General features: G+C 39.2%; 2 protein-coding genes across 13 annotated transcripts in view; both read right to left on the bottom strand.

The window, feature by feature from the left end:
• The window catches only part of Rapgef6 (Rap guanine nucleotide exchange factor 6), a 449,393-nt gene extending 439,628 nt beyond the window's left edge, over positions 1-9,765 (bottom strand). For all 11 annotated transcript variants that reach the window (XR_015630532.1, XR_015630530.1, XR_015630531.1 and 8 more), the window contains 1 exon segment: positions 9,536-9,765. Coding sequence is in view for 5 of the 11 variants with exons in the window: in XM_087571700.1 (XP_087427826.1) it covers positions 9,536-9,604 (69 nt within the window). In the remaining 6 variants the exon portion in view is untranslated.
• A 5,033-nt stretch (positions 9,766-14,798) lies between these two features.
• Fnip1 (folliculin interacting protein 1) overlaps positions 14,799-23,622 on the bottom strand; it is an 83,303-nt gene continuing 74,479 nt past the window's right edge. The window contains 3 exon segments of one of the 2 annotated variants that reach the window (NM_001271163.2): positions 14,799-17,725; positions 19,758-19,873; positions 22,838-23,035. In NM_001271163.2, coding sequence (NP_001258092.2) covers positions 17,647-17,725; positions 19,758-19,873; positions 22,838-23,035 — 393 coding nt within the window. In that variant the 3' untranslated portion in view covers positions 14,799-17,646. 2 annotated transcript variants of the gene reach the window in all.

Below are 23,622 nucleotides of genomic sequence, written 5' to 3'. Positions count from 1 at the left end.
GGTATGGTGATACACATTTTAAATCCCAGGAGACAAAGCCAAGCAGACCTCTGGTTTCAAGGCCAGCCTGGGACACAGAGCAGGTTCTAGGTGAAGAAAAGCTTAAGTCTAGGCATAAGCTTTTGGTACAAGCAAGTGGTACAAGCCTTTGATCCCAGCATTCAGGAGACTGAGCCATGCACATCTCTGCATTCAAGGTCAATCTACAGTTCAAGTTCCAGGATAGCCAAGCTTAGGCAATGAAGGAGTAGGAAAACAGAAAGCTGGTGATACTGTAATCGAACAAAGGGGCCATATTCCAGCAAAGGCAAGCAGCAAACTGTGCCAGCTTCAGCAATGTGGCTCTGGCTTTAGAGTCAAGTCTATTCATACAGAAGGGACTACTGGGACATCTGATGCTGGTTAGTTAGAAATTGGTGGTGATTAAGAAGAGACCAGCGGGGTTGGGGATTTAGCTCAGTGGTAGAGCACTTGCCTAGCAAGCGCAAGGCCCTGGGTTTGGTCCTCAGCTCCAAAAAAAAAAAAAAAAAAAAAAAAAAAAAAAGAGACCAGCATCATCTGGGAAGTATTTTCTGAGAGCACAAGGAAGCTGAGAGCACAAAGAAGCTGTGTTCCAGAGAGAGCTAAGGTTGTACCTCATGGGACTCAAAGAATTATCCAGGTGATACTGGTTTTGAAGGCATAAAGGGGTCAGGAAGAGCAGCTGAGACTTGGCACTACGTGAAGCCAGGGTAAAAGTGCAGCCTCATTTTACAGTTGACGGCTCAGGACTGAAAAGGGGTCATGCAAAGATTTCACCTAAGTGATGTTGGTCTCTTAATCACCACCAATTTCTTAGCTCCAACTAACCAGCATCAATTGTCCCAGTAATTCTTTCTATTCTTGACTCTAAGGCCACAGCCACATGGCTGAAGCTTGGCACTATGAAGAGAACCCATGAGAGGCTATTGGTGAAGCCTAGCTGCAGTGGAAAACTCCAGCGAATCAGAGACGCAAGTACCACGGGATGAACACCAAGAACAGCAGCAGCAGTGGAGTGGAGTCAACCAGGACTTAGAGTGCTACAGACCACGGAGTTAGAAATGTGACCCAAGCCTTTTGAAGGAGTCCAGAAGATCATATGAGGATCTCAGACATTGGAACAAGAAGCTGTAACTTGAAGTTGTCTTGGAGACCCCAAGATATTTGAAATACCAGAGTCCTGGGATACCTGCTGAGAAAAGCTGCTAATAGGAAGTGGAACTGACCAAGTAGAATTGTGCTGCAGTCAACAAAGCAAAAAGGAGTTGGACATCAGACATGGAGATGGGAGTTTATCCAGCTGGTTTTGGTCTTGCTTTGGTACAGTATTTCCTCACCGTGAAGCTTTTGGAATGGTAATGTATATATCCTGTGATGTTGGAGGTATGTGATCTGCTTTTTCATTTTGATTTTATAGGGTATTACAGTTAAGAGACTGCATGAATCGCTGAAGAGATTTTCAACTTTGGACTTTTAATAACATCGTGAGACTGTTATAGACTATGGGACATGTGAAGTTGGGCTAAATGTATTTTGTATTATGCCATGGCTAGGTATGGTTACCATAGACTCATGTGTTTGAACAAGCCTATGGGAGTCAGGGAGTGGAATGTGGAGTTTTGAATACACTTGACCTAAGGAGTGGCACTATTAGAAGGTGTGGCCTTATTGGAGTAGATGTGGCCTTATTGGAGGGAGTGTGTCACTATGGGGGTGGGATTTGAGAGCGCTCCATCCTAACTACCTGTAAGCCGTCCCTAATTAAATGTTGTCCATTTTAAGAGTTGCCTTGGTCATGGTATCTCTTTATAGCAATGGAAACCCTAATTAAGACAGTGTACCTCTTTATTACACTTCATCACAGTGTGAATTCTTGACCCTATGCATTTGTCCAAAAGCTCTAGTGGTAGGCAAGAGTGGGAAAGATTAGTGGTAGCATTAATGGTAGTTTCCACTGCCATGCCAGAAGTCACCATTCTGTTTTTATGTACAGCCACACCCTACTTTAACCAACTCAGCTTGTTTAATGATAAAGTTCATAGCACTCACAACCACTACAACCTTTCCAAAAATGTTCATGTCAGGAGGCTCATCGTGCTGGCTGCTTTTCCACAGCTTTTCTTCTTTATACGGACGGGTGTTTTGCCTGCATTTATGGTTGTGGAATGTGCCTGGTGCCTACAAAGCCCATTAGAGGGTATGAATCCCCAGGAAACAGAGCTACAGATGGTTGTGAACCACCATGTGGGTGCTGAGAATTGAACTCACATTCCTGAAAGAGCAAGCACTCTTAACCACTGAGCCATCTCTCCAGCCCCCAGCTTTTCTTGAATAAAGATCTCATCTAAATTTGGTGTTGCTGTTATATATCTAGTTGGATTTACAAATGGAAGTCAAATGGTCCAGAAGTATAAGTAAGTTTTTTCCCCCAAAGAACCCTCTGAATGTACATTAGCTGGGAAAACACACAGCAGAATCTTTGTTCAGCCACCCACGGAGTATGCAAAGTGACTCACTCAAAAATGACTCGGCCATTCTACAGGTTTAGAGTCACAGACCATTATTCTAAAATCTGAAGCAGGTTAAGAAATAATTGTAAGAACACTAAATATGTTTCCAGTCCTCAGCTCCTCTAACTTTTATATGAAAACCAAGCTAGGTCTTAATTTTTTTATTTTAAAATTTGAGGTAGAATTATACTAGCACCCAAATGAGGATGAAATTCTGGCCGACAAAATTTTCCCCTCTTCATTTTGAATTAGGATCTCACACTGTAGCCCAGGCTGGTCTTGAACTCATAACAATTCTCCTCCTCAGCTCCCTATGGACTCCTTTTTGGGAAAAAAAAAAAAAAAGCTAAAAAGTTAAAACTGCCATTTATCTGTAATACTCTTTGATGTTTCCTTTAAAAATAAAAAGTTTTGAAGCCATACAGAAAAGGAATTTCTATTCTAAAATATAACTAGGTTTCTTCTATTTGAATTGTCTTTCAAGCATAGCCAGGTATTTTACAAGCTATTTCAGCTTCTTTATGATGACTGTATGTTATTCATCTTTAAGAAGTATTTTACTTCTATTTATGTGTATGCCGTGTGCTTTAAGATGCCAGATGAAGTCATAAGAGGACATCAGATCCCCTGGACCAGACCAGGAGTCACAGGTGATTGTTGGCTACCTGATGAGGGTGCTGGGAAAATAACACAGATTCCTTGGAAGAACAAACAGCAAGGGCTCTTAATCACCCGCCATCTCATCGGCCCTTACTCAATTTTTAGAAAAATAGGAAATTTTGCAGGTTTGTCAAATTAAGTCATTTTATCTCAGCACATCCAATATCAGACTAATCCGACATCACTACTGCTAGAATATTTAATAACGTATAATGAGCTAAAAATCAGGATACAGGCATTGTCCTCAGGGGGTTCAAAGCCACAGACATACCAGCAATCAGAACAAAGTTTTAGAACATCATGCTTGAAGGAAATTCAAAGTATCAGAAAAACAGAGGAGTGGAAAGATGAAAAAAGAAGAAAGCACAACTCTACGGATGCGCACCAGGGATTAAATTGCAATGCTAAGTCTTAATTTACTAAAGGATTATACATTCTCTCCAAACAAATGACAAACCAATACATATGACAACCATTTATTGTCATCTGTAGGCACACTGATAAATATTTTACATTATCTCATTTAGTCCATATAAAGAAGCTCCAGTATTTCGATTTTAGAGAAGTTAGGTAACTTTCTAACAAGCATTCAAATGCTCAGGACTTCCAAACATTGTCCTGTGTGTATAGCCATCTTAATCACAGCAGCTGTAATCATCTGCAAAGGACCCTTAAATCAGACCTGCCTGGAGTTCCCTCCAGCTGGAAAGTGTCATTAGACCTTCACCTGAGATTTTAGCCATGCCCAGGTGTGCCACTGCCTCAGCTGTATGTAATTCTGCTTCAGGTGCACATGGTATACAAGGTATGGTTAAACTTTCAACATTGTAAAAAGATGTTATCATCTATAAAGTTCATACTCAAGAAACATACAATTGTGTTAAAGGAAGTTGGGGAGGGGGAATCATTTTTTAAGTAAGTTTTCGGTTTTGTTTTGGACTGTACTCGAGGCCAGTCACAGCAAGCATAGGCTGTGGTTGGGCACACCTGCTGAGAATATAAAGGGTGGAAGTTTAACTCAAGATTAAGGGTGAGGGACTTATGAAGAAGTCATCAACCACACTGCAATGAGGTTTTTTAGTGATGCAGCTATTTGGTTTTTCCCACATGATAGCAGGCCTCTACTTGGATAGAACTGTTACTTTGTCCTGTTGTTGGTAACCTAACTGGAGTGAGCAGTCACTTACTTCTCTCAGGAAAAGTTCACACATACAAAAATATTAGATACCAGTATTGAAATGGGATCATGTAAATAAAAATTCCCGTCTTGCAAGGGGTGGTATCATGACCATGCTACCTGGAGTCCCAACACTTGAGAGGCTAAAGCAAGAAGACCATCAATCAGGCTTGAGGTCATACAGAAAAGTTGAGACCAGTCTGGATTACAGTCAGACCCTATGGCCAAACCAAACCTAAATTCCAAGGCTGATATATTACACCATACATACTATGCATGCAAAGCAGAGATGGAGAATGTGGCATGACACACAGTATCCCAAATCTCTTGTGTGTGTATCAGAATTACTACATGGGCTATATATAAATAGCAATGCCTATGGGCTAGTTCTAATTTAAGAAGTGAAAGATTGGCATAGTATTTATAAATAAAAAGTGAGCTTAAGTGTATTTCCCGAGTTGGGAAATTATACAGCTTAGGTTCATAAACAGTGTTAATGTACTTACAGATATACTGTACATTTTATGACAACATTCTGAGAAGCGTATCATTAGTTCACTCTGCTCTTGTGCAAACATTACAGTGTATACAATACCAAGAAACTATGACAGTTACTAGAAGGCTCAGGAAACATCCTGAAATACATTAAAGTCCTTTTTTTTTTTTAAGTCATGGTCTCAACTTGTGTGCCCTAAAATCCCACCACTTTTAGCTTCCCTGACTATTAGTGCTATAGGCATGTGTACCTGTCTCTGGCGGGGCTGAAATCCAGGGCCCACACATGCTAGTTAGGTGCTCTACTTGAATCCATATCTCTTTAATAGCTTTTGTGGTTTTAAAACACTTTTAATTACCAAGACCCATACTTAAGCCCATATTTTCCCATAAGAAATCCTTTAAAAATGGGAAAGGAAATCAGAGAGCACAGGAAAGACAATGTGTTCTGAAACCTGGATCCAAAAAAAAAAAAAAGAAAAGAAAAGAAAAGAAAAGAAAAATGACAAATAACCAGAGCAGTAAAAACTTTTAGAAAGATATCTAAATGTCACACTTCACTACTCAGAGTCTAGGTCACTAAGATTTATTACGAAGTTATAAAAACACTGACTCTAAACTTGGCCTGATAGCACACACTTATAATCCAAGAACTTCAGAAGCTGAGTCAAGAAGATAATGATTTAGGAACGGCCTAGGCTATATAGTGAGACCCTCTCTCAAAAACAAACACACCACTGTCTTGGCGATTTACACAATGGACTTGCTTCCTGCCAGAGCATCTTAAAGGAGGAAAGACTTCTTCTGGTTTCTACCTTTAGGGGAACACATGATGGCTAAAGTGGGCCAATCTGTTTGGGAGTAAAGAGGGGCAAAAAGTGAGGCAAAAGCTCCTTATGTCTGGTGATTAACAAGAAGAGAGCAAACTTGGGCTGGAAGTAGGGCTAGACTATGACCGACAGACCTATCCCCAGTGATCCCCATTTGCTCCAAAGATTCCACAACCTCCCAACAACGTTGCCACCAACTGGGGACAAGGTATTGAAACACAGGTGCTTGTGTGTGTGCGGGGGGTGGGGGGGGGGAGTGTCAGGGGGAGGAGATTTCAAATTCAAACCACAATGATGCCTAATTGTATTATTTTCACATGCTGTGCACTCAGTACACATTCAAGGAAATGGAACTAAATTAAATTGAACACATGAATGTTATCCCCTTCCTTTGTAACTTTGGTTTTTGTTTGAAACATGGTCTTAATGCTGTTGCCTCCACTTCCTAAATGCTGGTATTCCAGGCATGTGCTATCATGCCTAGCTTTTGAAAATAGAATCCCCCAATCCTCCCTGAGAACTGAGCCCAAGGCCTCACATGTGACAGACAAGTGCCCTACAACTAAGCTACATGCCTAGCCCATCCATTTTTACTAACTTGGCTTTCATGACGCCACTAGACACTGGGTGAATATGTATCTGTTTCTGTCTCTTTTTCGAAGATTTATTTATTTTATGTATGAGTGCTCTATATGCATATATGCTTGCATGCCAGAGGAGGGCATCAGATCTCAATACAGATGGTTGTGAGCCACCATGTGGTTGAGGAGAATTGAACTCAGGACCTCTGAAGAGCAGCCAGTGCTTTTAGAGCTCTTTCCAGCCCCTCTGCCCCTTAATTTACCAATTTATTCTGACATTTTTTCCTAAGACAAATGCCACCCACTCCTATCTTCTCCCGCCCACCGTCACTCATACCAGGCAGGCGTGGAAACAGTGGCAATCTCCTTCCTCAGAGTTCCATGCTGTGATCACGAGGTGTGACCCTATTCTCTATGTATATTCTTTATATTAGTGATTTCATAATTCTTCCAACTGAATGTCTACATCCCAGTGACTGTAAGTTTTAACACCTCTTCTATTCTCTATGTATATGCTCTACATTGATAATTTCATAATTTTCCCAACTGAAAATAATGTCTACAACCCAATGACTATAAATTTTAACTCTTTAGTTCAGTCTTCTCTTAGAAACATAATTTTTATGTGTTAAATGTTTATTCCAACATTTCTAACAGATATTTTAAATTAGACATTGAAAACATAACTACTGATATTCCCCTCTCACAAAAATCAACTCTGGCAAATCTCTTGTATTTTTGTTTTGTGGGGCTGAGGATGAAGCCCAGGACCTCATGACACTATGTGTGCATTCTAGCACTGCCCTACATCCTGGGTCATTTCTTTGGCAACTCTTCAACTTGCCTTTGGTAACAACTTCAACGCTCCATAATTTAGACCAAAACTCTGTATCCATGCTCTTCTTCTTTTTCCTTCAGTCTACACCTAATGTATTAACAAATGCTCTTGGCTAAAATGTCAAAAATATTTCTAGAAGTTGATGGCTATTCAGAACCTCCATGGCTGTCATTTTAGTCTGAACTATCATCATCTCTTACCCCATTTATGCAATAGCTTCTAACTTCCTGCTCCTACCCTTGTTTCCACCTAGTGTACAGGCTACACAACCAGCCAAAGTCTTTTTAAAAATCTAGTAAGATAATTTCATTCCTCTGCCTCAAAACCTTCAGATGGTAACATCCATTTCACTCAAGATAGAAAAAGGAGGAAGAGAAGTAGTTGTAGTAGTAGTAGTAGTAGTAGCAGTAGCAGCAGCAGCAGCAGCAGCAGCAGCAGCAGCTGTAGTTGTAGTTGTAGTAATAACAACCATCACAGTTTACAAAGTCCTACATGCTGTGTCGCATCCTGCAGCACCACCTAGGACTTCCTACCCACTCTGGCTCATTCACCACTATTCAAGTGTTCCCTGCTACTCCAGGAATGTGTGAACAGAACACTCTAATCACAGGGTCTTTGCAATGATCATTTCCTCTGTTTGCAAAAGCTTTCGTCCTCATAAAACTCTGCACATAATTCCATTCACACACATCAATATAATGTTCATCAAGTCAAATCCCTGAACCAGGTATTGTGAGGCTCACTACCATCCTTATACAAGCAAAGTGTTGACAAGTTATGGTTCCAGGTTTCTGTGAGCTACACAGGGACATCCATTTTAATTCAACAACAAAGTCAAGTTACAAAGGACAATAACAACTTTATTTTAACTATTATCTAGCTTATTTTCCCTTTCCCCAATTCTCCTTATCCTATTATTGGAAATAGCCATGACTAGCTAGCAATTTACTTATTTATCACCTACCTTCTCGGTTCCTTAATCCATCAGAATGTAAGTACTGTACGGACTTGTTTATTTTGTCCACTAAAATCTTCTATTGTACAAAACAGAATCCTGAACAGGTTGTCAATAATTACCAAATTAATATATTTATAACAAACCCTTAAGAGTCTACTAAGAGGGGGTTGGGGATTTAGCTCAGTGGTAGAGCGCTTGCCTAGGAAGCGCAAGGCCCTGGGTTCGGTCCCCAGCTCCGAAAAAAAGAACCAAAACAAAAAAAAAACAAAAACAAAAACAAAAAAAAACAAAAAACAAAAAACAAAAAAAAAAGTCTACTAAGAGAATCTTCTGACAGCACAACCGAACTTGTGAGAATTTCACGGAATTCTTTGTCAAAATAAACCATCATTAGCACTCTGGATAATGATTTATTAGTAGCCCAAATTCTACACTCATTGAAAAATACAGCCAATGAATCCAAGCAGTTAATATTCCCTTCAACAATGTTGCTCTTCCAGTAAAACGAGATAAAAGTCCTCAACGCAGCACACATGACCAAGCGTAACTTCCCCAACAGTTCAGAAAACTTCCTCTGCTTAAAAAGACTCAATTTCAAATTAAATAATTCGGTACCTGAAGAGAAACAGTTTCCCCTCATTACCTAAATAATGTTCGTAAACAAAACTTAGAATGCACATTACAATAATCATCACCACAGAAAAGCTGATTCATGAATTATAAGTGGGAAAAGGATTATAAGTGGGGAAAAAGTAACCCCTGGAAAGGGGGAGGCAGGAGTTCCTACGCAAAGATCAAGGTTTCAATAAGCAAACTGGACTCATCACAGTTTCAGTAATGGCTATAACAAATTCATGTCCCAGAGTGTTTGCCCCAAGTTTCTGAGACTTTCTATGCAAAGCACTATAAATCTGAAACTCGAGTGACTAAGAATTAAAGCATTTCATTTCAATTACTGCAACTTCAAACAAGACGACTCATTGCATTTTACATCGCTGTTGGAATATTTTTTTTCTTTTGGTATAATATACACACAGCCACTAAAATTACAGAAACGTCTTCAAACCAAGAAAACTTACCAAACATTCTTAAGTTTCCCACGGACAGTTTGAAAAAGTACCTAGGGAACCACTCAACACGCATCACCCGCCACGGAACTTAATGTCTGACTTACGCAGTCTGATACGGACATTGGAAACCTGTCTTTTGCGGGCAACTGTGAAGTATCTGAGAGCACGGCACGCACGGGCTGTAGTATGAACTGTCTGTTACACATTACAATTCCCAGCCTGTTTCTCAGCCCACCTGAGCACACACAAACTCAGAAGCCAGTCAACAGTAACGGTGCTTTCTTATCAGAGGTACAAGGAAGTCCCCGGCAGGAAGCGGCAGGAAAGGTGCTCATCAGCCCGCGCGACCACGGCCAGGTCCGGGCCGATCGGTGCTCGCCAGTGCCCGGCCTTACCTCAGGAGTCCGCTCCGGCGGCTTCTTCCTCAGTGCCTGCCGAGCGCCAGGGTCCACGGGCGAGTTCATGTCCGCAGCCACACGCTCCTCAGCCTGCGTCTAGCTGCCCATTCTCCTAACCCGGGTGTGCGCCGGCCCCAACGGGAGGGAAATGAGAACTGTCGCAGGGTCCAAACTCAAGCAAACAAGTCTTCGCAACGCCCGCCCAGGGCCTCAGCCCACGCGCGACTGGCCAGAAAGACGCCTGCGCGGGGGCGAGAGAGGACGAGAGCGCAGGCGCACAACGAGCACGGTAACGCCCGCCTAGCCGTGACGTAAAGACTTGGGCGTGGAGGGGGCGGGGAATGAGCGGCTTGGATTTCGTCGCGAGAGTCGGTCGCAGGATTGTAGTTTCCGCATACCAGCTTCCGGTTAAGATTCCGGAAATGCTACGAGGGCGTCGCCAAAAATAGACTACCGGGCAGAGCTGTGGGGTAGGTGCTCTGGCTTAGCGCCCAAGTCCGGAAGCCGAGGGGCTCTTATGGCCCCGCGGAAGTCGAGGCTGCCATTCAAGAAGCGGGGAAGCCCACGCACCGCCGCCCAAGCCACGGGTCTCGAGGCAGTACTCGTGCACCCAACCCACTGCTCCCTTGCAGTGTATTCTACGCGACTTTGAAAAGCAGAAACAAACCACGAAATCGCTAGTGAAAGCTGCCTCCAAAAAACATAAACAAATGTTCTGAAGACTAGAGATATATTTCAAAGGGTAGCCTGCTGGCTTAGCATGCACCAGATTGTCCTGGACCTGATGATGGAGAATGCCTAAGCGCTGTGTGCATAACTGTAGGATCTTTAAAGGGTTTATGACCTAAAAGCCTCAGGGGACTAAGGAGCTCCTGATAGGAAAGTTGACAGATAACACCTGTGGGCTGTCAAAATCCTTGACACTTCTGAGATCAATACACCAACCTCTTCTTGGTATTTAGCACTTTTAGACTGTTGGGGAACTGACCCGCAGGTGAAATCTTGTATCCCACAAGTTTTTTTCTCCGTTCTATAAAACTCACAAGCCCTCTGTACCACCTGTGCAGCCTCCACTCCCGTGAGAAACTTGTGTCTCTTGTTCTGATTATAGGACAAAACTTCCGTGGAGGTAGATCTGTTCTTATTTCCAATTGCCTCCAACAATCCTGAGCTAACATCCTTGACTAAAGCTCGGTGGACAGCGAGAGCGAGTGGGTGGGGCTGCTTTAACCTAAGCAGTAGGAGCAAACCTTTCCACCCCTTCCTCCTCAAGCAGCTAGGTTTAAAGTTGCCTGGAGCCAAGGGATGAGTGGTTTTGTATTGAATTTTACATTCTAGTCTAACAAGCTTCAGTTTCTTTACTTGTTCTTTGGTGAGAAAAACTGCAAAAACTGAGTAACAGTTATTATTTCTGTTGTGATAAAAGTAACCCTAGAGGGTTTATTTTGGCTCACAGATTGAGCTGGAACTAACAGGAGGCTGTCAATCACTGGACATCAGTGCAGGGAACTGAACTCTGGCCCCCTCCCACTGCACTACTTGCTCTTAAACCACAGAGACATCTCTGCAACCTACTGTTTATTATTTTAAATGTTTCTTTTGTGTGTGGCATGTGCCACTGTGCTCATGGTGGCATCTTAAAGGAGTGTGTTTTTCTTTCACCATCTGGGTCCTGGGGATCAAACCCAGATTATCTTGGTAGCAAGTACCTTTTCTGGCCATGCCATGGTGGCAGGGGTGTCAAGTGGCTGTTCACTTTGTCCACGGGCAGGTAATAGCACATTACCCCAGGCCCAGGAGACAAAAGAGTGGGTTTTTCCTAACTTCATTAGAAGCTTCCTTTTAGACATGCCCAGAGATTTCTCTCCTTGGGGGAATTCTAGAGTCTGTCAAATTGACTATCAGTGTTAACCAGCGCAGGCTATTTCAACAGTAAAGGCTGACTTTCAGAATTCCAGAATCCATAATTTTGGGAGTTATTTTGCACTGTTTTTATCAAAGCATAGGTGGGCCACCCTAGTCACACCATTCCTTGTGAACCTCCACCTTCTGACATTTCATTTACACAGAATTTAAAAACTGAGGGCTGTGACCACATCTAGGTACATCATAGTATTTTCAGGACTAAGAGTCAACTAGGGAACTTCTTAGTGTTTTATGATTAGACATGCTTTCTAATAATGATACACAGTACCTTTTCTCTGGAAAGGTAAGTATCTCTAATAAAAACAACAGGAGAGTTCAGGCTGTAATATTTCAGAGTAATGACAGTGCTGTATTTTCCGTTGGGCCCTGGGGCTTACCCAAACTTGGGAGTTTACAACACGTTATTAGCACATCTTTTCTGAGGTTGGGGCACAAAAGCCCGTATGGTTCAGCTACTACCGATATAAATTGCAAAAAAGATACAGGGTACGTGTGCTGGTTGATTTTTCTGTCAACTGATAAATGATAAGATCTGAGAAGAGAATGTCAATTGGGAATGCCTCCATCAGACTGAAGTGTTATCAAGTCTGTGGGAAGCATTTCCTTGATTAATTAGTGACAGGTGGAACACTCAGCCCATTGGGGGTGGGCAAGTGCTCCTGGGTCCTTTAAGCAAGCAATCATAGCAAGCCAGTAAGCAATGCTCCTTCACAGTCTCTGCTTCAGTGTCTGCCTCCAGCTTTCAGCCTTGTGTTAGTTCCCCCCTTGACCTCCCTGTAAGAGGAAAGCCAACCCTTTCCTCCTCAGGTTGCTTCTGTTCAGTGTTCCAACACAGCGATAGAAAGTAACTAGGACAGTGTTGCAAGGGGCCTGCATCACTTTTATATAGTGTCTATTTTAAAGGTTTATATATAGTATATAAACTAGATCTCAAAGGTGACTCCCCCAGATTAATGTTCAGTCTCACCTTGTTTTTATGATTTATTTATCTTTATGTGCATTGATATTTTGCCTACATGCATGTCTATTTGAGTGCCAGATCATAGTTGTGAGCTGCCAAGTGTGTGCTGGGAATTGAACTCGCTGCCAGTGCTCTTAACTGTTGAGCCATCCCTCCAGTCTCTCATCTTATTTTGAAAGAGGGGAAAAAAATAAACCTTGACCTATACAAACTTGAACTTTGCAGGCAATCAGAAAGGAATTTAACTTTTAGTTAGGAAAGGAAGTTGTTTCCCAGTGTTGAGGAGAACCCAACTCCAGGCAAGCATTCTATTATGGTTATGAACTCACCCGACACTATTTAATTTATCTCTGAATGTCCATTTGTACATCTGTATGGAAATAGTGGGCTTTCAGGATTTTCAGGATTATGAGTTAAATCATGTGAATCATTTAGTATGTTGTCACCACAATCCAATTTCTTCTAGAAAATGATTTCTCTAAAATAGAAGTTCATGTTTGAACAATTTGGATAGTTTTAATGTAATTAAAACTTAAGGAATATGACAAAATCGGATATACTGTTTTAAATTTACATTATTTTCCCCTTGAGTTTTCTAAACTTGTATTATTTATTGACTGTGTATGAATATTGTACCTGCGTTATGTGCATTATGTGCACCAGGTGCCCCTAGAGGCCAGAAGAGGGCAAAACAAGTTGGATGGTGGCAAACCATGTGGGTGCTGGGAATAAAATTCAAGTGCTTTTAACCCTCTCTCAAGCCCCTGATGGTTTATTTTGAACATATCTTGAGCCAGCTTAGGTCCAATTATAAACAAACAAAAAACATTAAACCCCTGCTGGCAGCCTGCTAAAGCTAGTTACTTTTATGCAAACTTTGCTAATGTAGGTATTCCCTAGAAATTTAAGATAGAAAATTACTACCAGCCAAGCTTGCCAAATAATTTGTAGACATGACAAGTTCATGCACCAGATAAGCTGCAACTTCCCAGTCCTCACTGGCCTTCAGCTTGGGCTTGGTCTCACCTTGCTACTCTAAGACCCCTCTTCTACACAGAAAAGCACAGATAAAAAACTTGGGATAGTGTTACTACCTGTCACCCCAAATAGCTGGGAAAACTTTCTGGTCTAAGAAGAAGTTGTACTTTACAGGAGACTGTATGACTTTAGATAACCAGATTAAATCTTCTGTATCTTACTCAGTTTCTCATAGCAAAATCAGTCTTCCATACTACTTAGGAATTTTACGTTTCTGAAAGTTTATACAAACAGTTCATAAATAACTGATCCTTACTTCTCAAGTAAAGCAGCACTCTTCCACTACCCAAAGACTATACATGGACTGACCCTGGGCTCCAACCTCATAGGTAGCAATGAATAGCCTAGTAAGAGCACCAGTGAAAGGGGAAGCCCTTGGTCCTGCCAAGACTGAACCCCCAGTGAACGTGATTGTTGGGGGGAGGGTGGTAATGGGGGGAGGGTGGGGTGAGGAACACCCATAGAGAACGGGAGGAGGAAAGGGTTAGGGGGATGTTGGCCTGGAAACCGGGAAAGGGAATAACAATCGAAATGTTAGAAGAAATACCCAAGTTAATAAAGATAAAAAAAAAGTTACCAGAAAATAATAAATAAATAAATAAATAAATAAATAAATCAAACTAATACAGGTAATTAATATATGAAACTGGGTTCTGGTCAAGTGCTGCCTCAAGGCTCAACTCAATCAAACTTAAGACAGCCTCCCAACGAACATAGTGAGGATTAAATGACTGCTGCAGAGCAGGTGCCAAGGATGGATAGAGGGTTGAGTCCTACATGATGTACAGCAAGAGGACACACTCCCTCAGTTACATCCAAAATCAGAGAGCAAAGCAGAGCCAGACAGCAAAACAATCGTCCATGTTGTTGGACCTGTTGAACTGTGTATTAATGATCATTTGGTTTGTTGTTGTGTAGTTTTTTTTAATTTTCTTTTCTTTTTTTTTTTTTTTGGGGGGGGGGGGAGCTGGGGACCGAACCCAGGGCCTTGCGTGCTTGCTAGGCAAGCGCTCTACCACTGAGCTAAATCCCCAACCCGTTTTTTTGAATTTTTATTTGTTGGTTTCTTTGTGTAGCCTTCGCTGTCCTTGAACTAGCTCTGTAGATCATGCTGGCCTTGAACTCACAGAGATCTGCCTACCTCTACAACACCATAGCCTGGCTCATGATCATTTGTTTGAATAAAATGTTCTTAAATAGCATTACAAGGTAACCTCTTGGTTTGGGTTGGTTGGGTTTGGTTTGGACTTAAAATTTCAATTAATCATTATGAGTAGAGTTGGATGTATGAATGAATATACCATGATATTTTGGACACTAAGATCACAATACTAAAAAGCATATATTAAAAATTCTATGAACATTATATGGCAACTATTCCGGTTACCTGGCAAAAAGTCTTGGCATTTAGTTACATTCTTAACAATCATTATTTTACTCAACTCTCACAATCTAATGAAGTATTAACAGATTTTATCAATATAGAAAGGTCACATGTTCATCAACCTAGGTTGTCTGATATTCAGAGTCCAAAATAGTAATATATGCCTCATTAACATATGAAAGAAACACAAACATTACCCATCAAATTGACATGAGTGTTTATTGCACAAATTTCCCCTAGAACTGGGAGGTTATTATAATACAGGTGTACATTTGAGAAATGTATTCAGAACAACAAACAAGTATGTACATTTTATATAGTCATCATCTAAATAACTTAAGAGAAAGCAGAACATTCTCATAAGACAGCTACTGGATGTAGGCATTATGCAAATTATTTTTAGTGATCATCTGCACTGTGTGCCAACTGCAACAAAATGAAATCTGTAGTAATGTTTATTGCACTTAATAGTTTCAAATTCAATATTAAGACATATTAATAAATGCAAGATATTTAAAATCAAATCAATTAGTTAACATATACAGAAAATTAGTTTTAATCCTATAATATAAAAGATCCCTTTTTAATTTCCTGTAACAATGAACAGGTATTTTTAACATGTAGCACATATTTATCTGTACCATTAAGTAGTTGAAAAATTATTAAACAGGCCAAAACTCTCTTCACATTTATCACAGCCACACTGTAAAGAAGTAGCAGCTCATTCCTTGGGCTCTGAGTAAGTAAAGAATATGATGATCAAAGCATTATAAAATCAGGGAATCTTACAAGGACTAGAGAGTTTTTAAGAAACTATAGGCCTTTCCAGCAAAGCTGAGGTTTGAGAATATTAGGTGCACAAGCCATTCACTTATTAAAGACTAGAATTACTAAGTAGTAATGAGAGATTTCAGATAGAACTATGAAAAGCTCCAAGTTTAAGAAAACATCCCAGACATTTCTACCTGCTACATATATTCTGAGCCACAATCAAAAATAATGTACAATGGCCCATAGGAAACTTTCTGAGATTCTAAATTCTAACACAAATCTACTCACTGAATTTCAACAGAATACAACAGAGCAATTCCACTAACAAATGGGTTACAAGGACATCAAAAAAAAAAAAAAAAAACAACAAAAGACCAAAACCCCACATCTATAAAAAAACTCTTTGGCACCAAGTCATCCATGGGAGACCCAGGTACTAACTGGAACCAACCAACAGAACAAGGGCCAACTGCAGATACCCTAATTTTGGGTTTATGTTCCATTAAAACGTCCTATTTATTCTTTTCTAGTTGGAATTCTCTTGAACTCACATAAAGAGCAAGATAAATGTAACCAGACACATAAATTCAAGATTCTAAAGACTATAAACCACAGAAATTTTTATTAATTACTGAAAATTTTAAATAGCAAGAATGGATGTGTTATAATAAAAGTATTCAGTAACCAAACACGTGGGTAGGGTTGTTTTGGGAGTTTTATGTTGTTTTCTATCTTTTTTTTTTTTGAGCTAAACAATTTAGAATTAGTAAATGAAAACAGAAACCAACTTTAATTCTAGCCCACACAAGCAGAGAGTAAGCTATAATTCAGTATTCAAGTAAACTGAGGTAGTAGAGTATACTGAAAACATGATCTACCCACCTTCCTATTTACATTACTTACAAGAGTTTGGTTCCTTATTAGCCTTTCTTACAGCAACAATCTACATTATATACAAAGAGGATGACAAAGGATAAATGGAAAGCTTTGAAAAGCAATCAATATTTTAAAGGAACACTTAAAGAAAGAATAATTTTAAAGTTATTACTTCTACTAGTGTAAATTGAAAATTGTTAGGAAATATTCTGCTCACATGGGTTTATAATGGTTGATACTGGTTTGTGGCCACCTGAGCATATTTAAAAAATACAGTATTTTTGCCATTGCTTTGGTGCACTTTTTAATCTTAATTTTTATTTATTAAATTAATATGCAAATATCATTAAGAATTAGCTTATTCTTAGAAAACAAATGGTAAAAAGTAGTATTCTTAGGGAATCTACAACTTTTAGCCTCTGAAAGATTGGCTTTAAATATATTTTAGAATGTGTGAAACAGAAAAAAATCATCAGAAGGTAGTATTTCAACATTATATACAATACTAGATGAAAAAATATTTTTTAAAAAGGCATGTTTATCAATATTGTATTTCCACCCCTGCTTTTTTAAAAAAAATAGATACATATGTACACTTCAGATGAGCACATGACATCGTCACTCATTCTGAGTTTCTCATAATTAACAGGTTTTTTTAAAAAAAATACTTAAATAACTAGAAATTAGTTGATCTGAATTGCAAAACAACAAACAAATCAAGGTCTTATAGATTTCTGTACCATAGAAATAAAAATTAAAAATCAGTGAATGAAGATTTCTGACATTTGATCATGAGACAACTATTGCTATTCATGAGTTGTGACAACATTTTAGAGTTTGCATGAAATTTCTGGATATTCACAGAAATTCTAAGTTACACTTTGGCTTTTGCAAATTCCACCCCTCCACATCTCCCCAATTATTTTGATTTAGTTTTACTTGGTTGAAAATCTACCACTACCCAGATGTGCAGTTAGAAATAAAAAGTCATCTGGTCTATACACACTGCAATGCAACAAGCATGGGGTGACACATTCACCCAGAAGCAGAATGGACAAATACAAAACAGAACAGCAACAACTCCACAGATACACACTGTGCCTATCTCCTTGGTTTCTATTCAACTTTGAACCATGTTCTCCTCTGGACATGTTAAAGGAGTATCTGAGCGACATATGGAGAGTGGGTGCTTGCTACAGCAGCCAGAAGGGGAAGGTCACTGGATTCGATCCTGAAATAAAGAAAAGAAAATCAGTTCAGGCTTTCTGTATCCAAACTATGAATCTTAGAGGCAATAGTCACTCCTACACTCTGTACCTCAGCACTCCAGTGCTTATTCTGGACAAAAGCAAAAGGGCAAGGAAAATTTCACTGACAGAAGCACCACAGATTCAAAGGAACGGAAACTTCTAAATGCAAAGACAACAAAGGCACAGGCACAGGAAAGCACCACAGCTGACCTACCATCCATCTAGGGACAGATGTGCAAGAAATGCAACTTACTAGTAATAAAGAATTGGTCTGTGTGATATATGCTACAAGTAATGGAAATTTCTTTAAAAATACACCAAACCATGAGTGATTCAAAGAGGGCATGGTAGGGGTTGGGGACTTGGCTCAGTGGTAGAGCGCTTGCCTAGCAAGCGCAAGGCCCTGGGTTCGGTCCCCAGCTCCGAAAAAAAAAAAGAAAAAAAAAAAAGAGGGCATGGTGTACAAGTCAAATTATACACACACCTGTAATCATGCAGTGAGCAGACCGAGGGAAGAGAATCACAAGTCTGAGGTCAAGTTAAGTTACAAGGAAAGCCCTGTCTCGAATAAAAATTTAAAAACTCAAATAATTTTGAGAAAAAAAAAATGGTCAGTAAGTTTAGAAAAAGTTAGATTTAACTTGTTTAAGGAGTTTGAAAAAAAAGTGCATGCCATTTTCCAGCTCAGGAGTAACAATTTTGAAAGTCTGCTACAAGTCTGGTTATTTAATAAATGATGGCTTTTTGTTCAGACCGTACTTTACAGACAGAATTTAGTGTTATCAAAATTATGTGTATAATAATTTGCATGTGCTTTAGTTAAACATTCTATTCCCAGGGACTTATGCTCACAGGTCACAATTTATTTTCATTCCAGCGTAAGTTTATAACAGCAAACATTGTAAACTCTAAGGTTTAAAATGGAAGGCTGTTAAAATGAGATGTAGCAGCGCGCATCTATAGAGAGAGTCAAGCGCTATTAACTGCCCACTGCACAACAGCATATGCACTCCAATTTCTAGTCTTATACATTTTAAAATTCAGTAACAATAAACAATGTCAACAGTGCTAATGTTGGGGTTGTAAGCTGAGGAAAGGTTGATGGTAATTTACTTTCCATTTTATACCAAATGTACTATGAACTTGGGTTTATGTACATTATTTTTAAAATTACAGGTAGTGTGCACATTTATATTCATTCTCTCTCTCTCTCTCTCTCTCTCTCTCTCTCTCTCTCTCTCTCTCTCCACCCCTCCCCCCATTTTCCAGGAAAATAAGATTATATTGTTTCTGATTTTCCAACTATGAAAGAACCATTCTCTAAAGGCTTCACTAGAATTTGAACAATCTTTGGTATAGAATACGCATAGTGCTGAAGTCAAAAATATTTGGAGTCATTCAAATCCTGTTCAATCTTAATATGTGACAAAAAGACATGTTAATTTACAAAACTAGCCACTTCCAATTTGGATACTGCCTGCACACTACAGAATGACTAAAGAATTGGTCAAGGGAGGTAATATATAACTCTAGTAGAGTATTAATATGTATGAGGCTGTAAGGGCAAATCCCCAGAATGGATGACAAAATAAATGTAGACTTTAACTCAGCATTGTACATACTGGATTTTGAATGATTGGTGCTGATCCCTTTCTTTTTAGAGAAATTAAATTTAGGGGAAAAGATCTCTTTTATCATGCACACATAGACCATAGAAAAGCTGATAGCACATAATACAATAGGGCAACATTATGCTTGGAAACCAACTTCCTTTTCCTCCTTAGTTATCATTTCAGATAAGTGTTACTTTTCAGAGAGGGACTGCAGAGTAGGTCAAGGGCCTATGCATTTATATTAGTGGATAACAGAAATCTGCTTTTCCAGGATACAAAGAAACACTAACAGTACACAGATTCTAATAAAAAAAAGATACACTATAATAAACAACAGAGAGCAGTCCCAAGGAACATGACAGGAGACATAGAAAAGCCAGAGAAGAAACCATGTACATACCCAAGAACTACTCCTAGCTCCTTGACATGAACACGCATCTGTCCCCTCAGGTACTCAGCCAGCATTTTGCTCTTGAAGTATAACTCCTGTAGCCGGTCTTCAAGGTGCATTACACACTGCAGTTTGGAAAGAACCAAACTCTGTTAGAAAAGCATTCCAATTCTTTTGAGTAGTATCAAATTTCTTTCCTTGCTGGGGAGAGGGCACGAGGAATAAGAGCAGAGTTTTGCTAACTCCCAGCATAGTTAAGGATGGCCGCACATTCTTGGTTGCTAAATTATAAAAGTATCCACTACCACATCCAGATAGCAAATTTTAGAGCATCAAGTTTACACAAGTCAATTTGGTTATTCCAACTTGAATTTATGTTCAGAACAAATCAGGTATGCAGTTTTAGCTGAAAATGAGCACAAATCTATTTCAGGTCAGTATCAAAGATCAACTCCTACAACATTGTAAGTTTTAAACTACAATAAAATTTACTATCTCAACCATTTTAAAGGTAAAATTCACCAGCATTCCAGATGTTACAGAATGGTCATCAGTATTCATTTACACGACTATAAAACATACTTTAACTTCAAATCTGATAAATATATATGCTCATATATTGCAAATGTGTGTATGTGTACATACACACATTCATACATACATGCATACACATATTCTCTCTCTGGAATAAAAAACAGTTTATAGCAGTTCAAAGAATAAGACCTTTCTAACCTAAAATAGCAAAAACTCAAAATCCCTACATTTTATATTTTGTAATTAATTTGTTATATGTTTAGATGATTTTTTTCACATGATTGGTATTATATATACTTTAAGGGGAAAGTGTGAATTTTAAGTAATAAACACTAAATTCCTTTCTAATGAAAATGAACTAATAAAAGCACCCGATAAAAATTTTATTCTAGAGGACACGACTGAGTGGAAGTGGAGGCTTGCTAAGTGTGTTCCATGATTCTCGTTTATGCTAAAAATGCCTTTAAGAAAATGTTAGCTACAGAATATAATTCATCTTATAATTTTTTTTTTACGTTTTGAAAATGGAAATGGGGTTAGGTGAATATCAAGGTAGACATAAACTTGTTATAAAGTTCAGGATGACCTTGAACTTCTGATTCTCCTGTCTCTGTCACCACCACTCTTGGTTTATGACATTCTGGGGATCAACCCAGGGCTTTTTGCATGGGTGGCCAGCATTCTTACCTAGGCTCTATCCGCTGCCCTAACACAGAGCATTTTAAAGTATATAAGTGAGTGGCATTAAGCCCATCTATAGTGTGAAACTATAATCACCAGTCACTTGAGAATTTGTTTTTATCACAAACTCTTCACCCAGTAGTAATCTCCTCCCTCCCACCTTCTAGTAACTATTACCTTGTAAGAAAACAAAGAGGAAAACCTTCTGTGACATATAATGAGTGACAAACTAATTTTTTAAACCTAACACCCAAAACACAGGCAACAAAAATTTTAGCTCTTAAATATAGGTCTTTCATCAAAGTAGAGCTCATTTTTATATATGGCATAAAATAAGAATTCAAGAACATTTTTAAAAATATTGCTGTCTTTTATTGAAAATACTTTTCCTTGTTAAACATGGTCTTGGCACTATTACTGAAATCAATCCTATATGAAAAAGTTTAATTTTGGGTTCTTCATTTTATAGTTAATGAAGAATGTCATCTGTACTCCGGTCTACTACCACCATGGTCTGACTGTAATACCTGACTTTGAATCAGGTAGTTTGACTTCTCTAATTTTGCTGTTGTTGTTTTCTAAGACAGCTCTCACTGTGTAGCTCAGATCTTCTGAGAATTACAGGCAGGCATGCACCATCATGCCTCGCCACTTTCCTTCCAAAATGACTTTGGCTTATTGTGTTCTCCTGATGTGCTATATGACTGGATTAAAAGGGGCTTTCTATTGCTTTGAAAAATATTTCTGGTTTGATTTTTTTAAATTTTATATACACACCCATGTACATGTATGTTTGCCTGTGTGTGTATGTGTGTGTGTGTGTGTGTGTGTGTGCGCACGCGCACGTGCGTGCTATATGCATGCAGTGCCCGAGCTCAGGACACTTGGTAGAGGAGAGGTGCCTGAGTCCTTCATCCTCTTGTCACTGGTGTGGTCATAACACCTAGCTCAGAACTGCTTCATTTCCTTTTCTGTTTACTCATGGCTAGAATACAGAATATCTTATTTTTACATGTCTTTTCTCCTGAAAATTCTATCGTTTTTCTCATATATTTTTTTCTAGATCATGTCATTTGCAAATAGAAATAAAGTCTATCTTCCTTTCCAATTTTGAAGTATTTTGTTTCTGTTTTTGCTTAATAATTCTGGTTAGTACTTAAGTACCATGCTGAGCTAAAGTGCTGAAAACAGGTCTCTTCATTTCTCCTCCTGGGAGAGCTTCCAGTCTTTTGACACTGAGCAGTGCTGTTGGATGTTTGTCATACAGGCACAGAGAGCTTTTGAACCACACTATTTTATAGTTCTCTTAACAGGAAAAAGAATGAGCCCCTGAAAGTGGGAGAAGCGTGAAGAAGCTATTACTGTCACACAGTGGAATTTATTCAAAGTCCTGACCTCATGATGGTGTCCAAAAAGACATCCTATACAAACCATGAGTATTGTGTGGCTACACTAAATATGACCAAAACTCTGACTCCTGAAACCAGACAGCACAGATGTAAGAAAATCCCTTTCATTCTTAGCTCATAGATGAATGTCTGGGCCCTAGTGAGGGCTCTTTCTAGATGATGGACAGCCACCTTCTTGCTGTATTCTCACAGGGCAGAGACAGAACAGTCTAAATCTCTCTTCCTACTCCTCTCATGTGAACCACCATTCAAGACCTAAACCACCTAAATGATCTAATCTAACCTTCTGAAATATCCCAGCTCTAGACTATGTCTCCACAATGGTTGTAGAGGATAAATATTCATGGTAATTCTTCTTTCAGCAAAGCAATGGTAAAGCTAGTAAGAACATTTAGTGTGTGTGCGTATTTAGCAAAGTTCACGTAGCAGAGTACTCAAAGTCACTCAAACCTTACATATACTTACAAAGTTTGGAGACAAGTTATGTTTATAAAGCTGAAGAGTAGAATGAAGCAGGTTGGAAACAAGACTGGAAACCAACACCTCCTTTCCCAATTTATTATCTGTCACCCGTCTCTGACTGCTGGCCACTTGAACAGTCCATTTATCCATATCAGCTATAATACAGACAGCTTCTGCTATTGGCTCATCTAACACTGGATGCTGGAAAGAAAAGAATTCAGTCTACGGTTAGCAAAGTTTTCAAAGGTAATATAAGTAGAACAAATCAACTAAAAAAAAAAAGCAGAAAAATATATTAAATAAAAGTTATCACCAAAGAACCCTTGGTAGAAAATACAATAATTAATAACAAATACATTGAAATATTTTATAGAAATAATCACACAACATTCCTTATGTCCATTAGTGAAGCTTTGTAGCCTTAAATCTAGAATTTAACTTTTCCTGATCTTTTTGATCCATTACTCACAAAAGCACATGCCAGACAAAAGGAAGAAAATAGTTCTTAGTTTAAAAAGGCCAAATCTTTCAAAATACAGACTTACTTTCCTTTGACATAAATTTATTTGTACAAATGAGACAATAGTAGAATTCTGTGCTATCAGCCATCGACATGCTTCACAACCACAGGAGCGACTCAGTGATGCCATGAAGCACCTTTCGGCCTGTGTGCATTAACTTTTCTATTTGTCAGGACATGCAGGCATAATACAGATGCAGTGTTTAAAGGAGAACATATCCACAGGCATAGTCCACTCTGAAGAACAGTGGGCAAACCTTGAGGCAGG

The sequence above is a fragment of the Rattus norvegicus genome, chromosome 10, assembly GCF_021556685.1.
Source record: "Rattus norvegicus strain SHRSP/BbbUtx chromosome 10, alternate assembly SHRSP_T2T, whole genome shotgun sequence".
Classification (NCBI taxonomy): Eukaryota; Metazoa; Chordata; class Mammalia; order Rodentia; family Muridae; genus Rattus; species Rattus norvegicus.
Note: the sequence above shows the minus strand (reverse complement) of the source record. Positions and strands in the feature narration are given on the sequence as shown.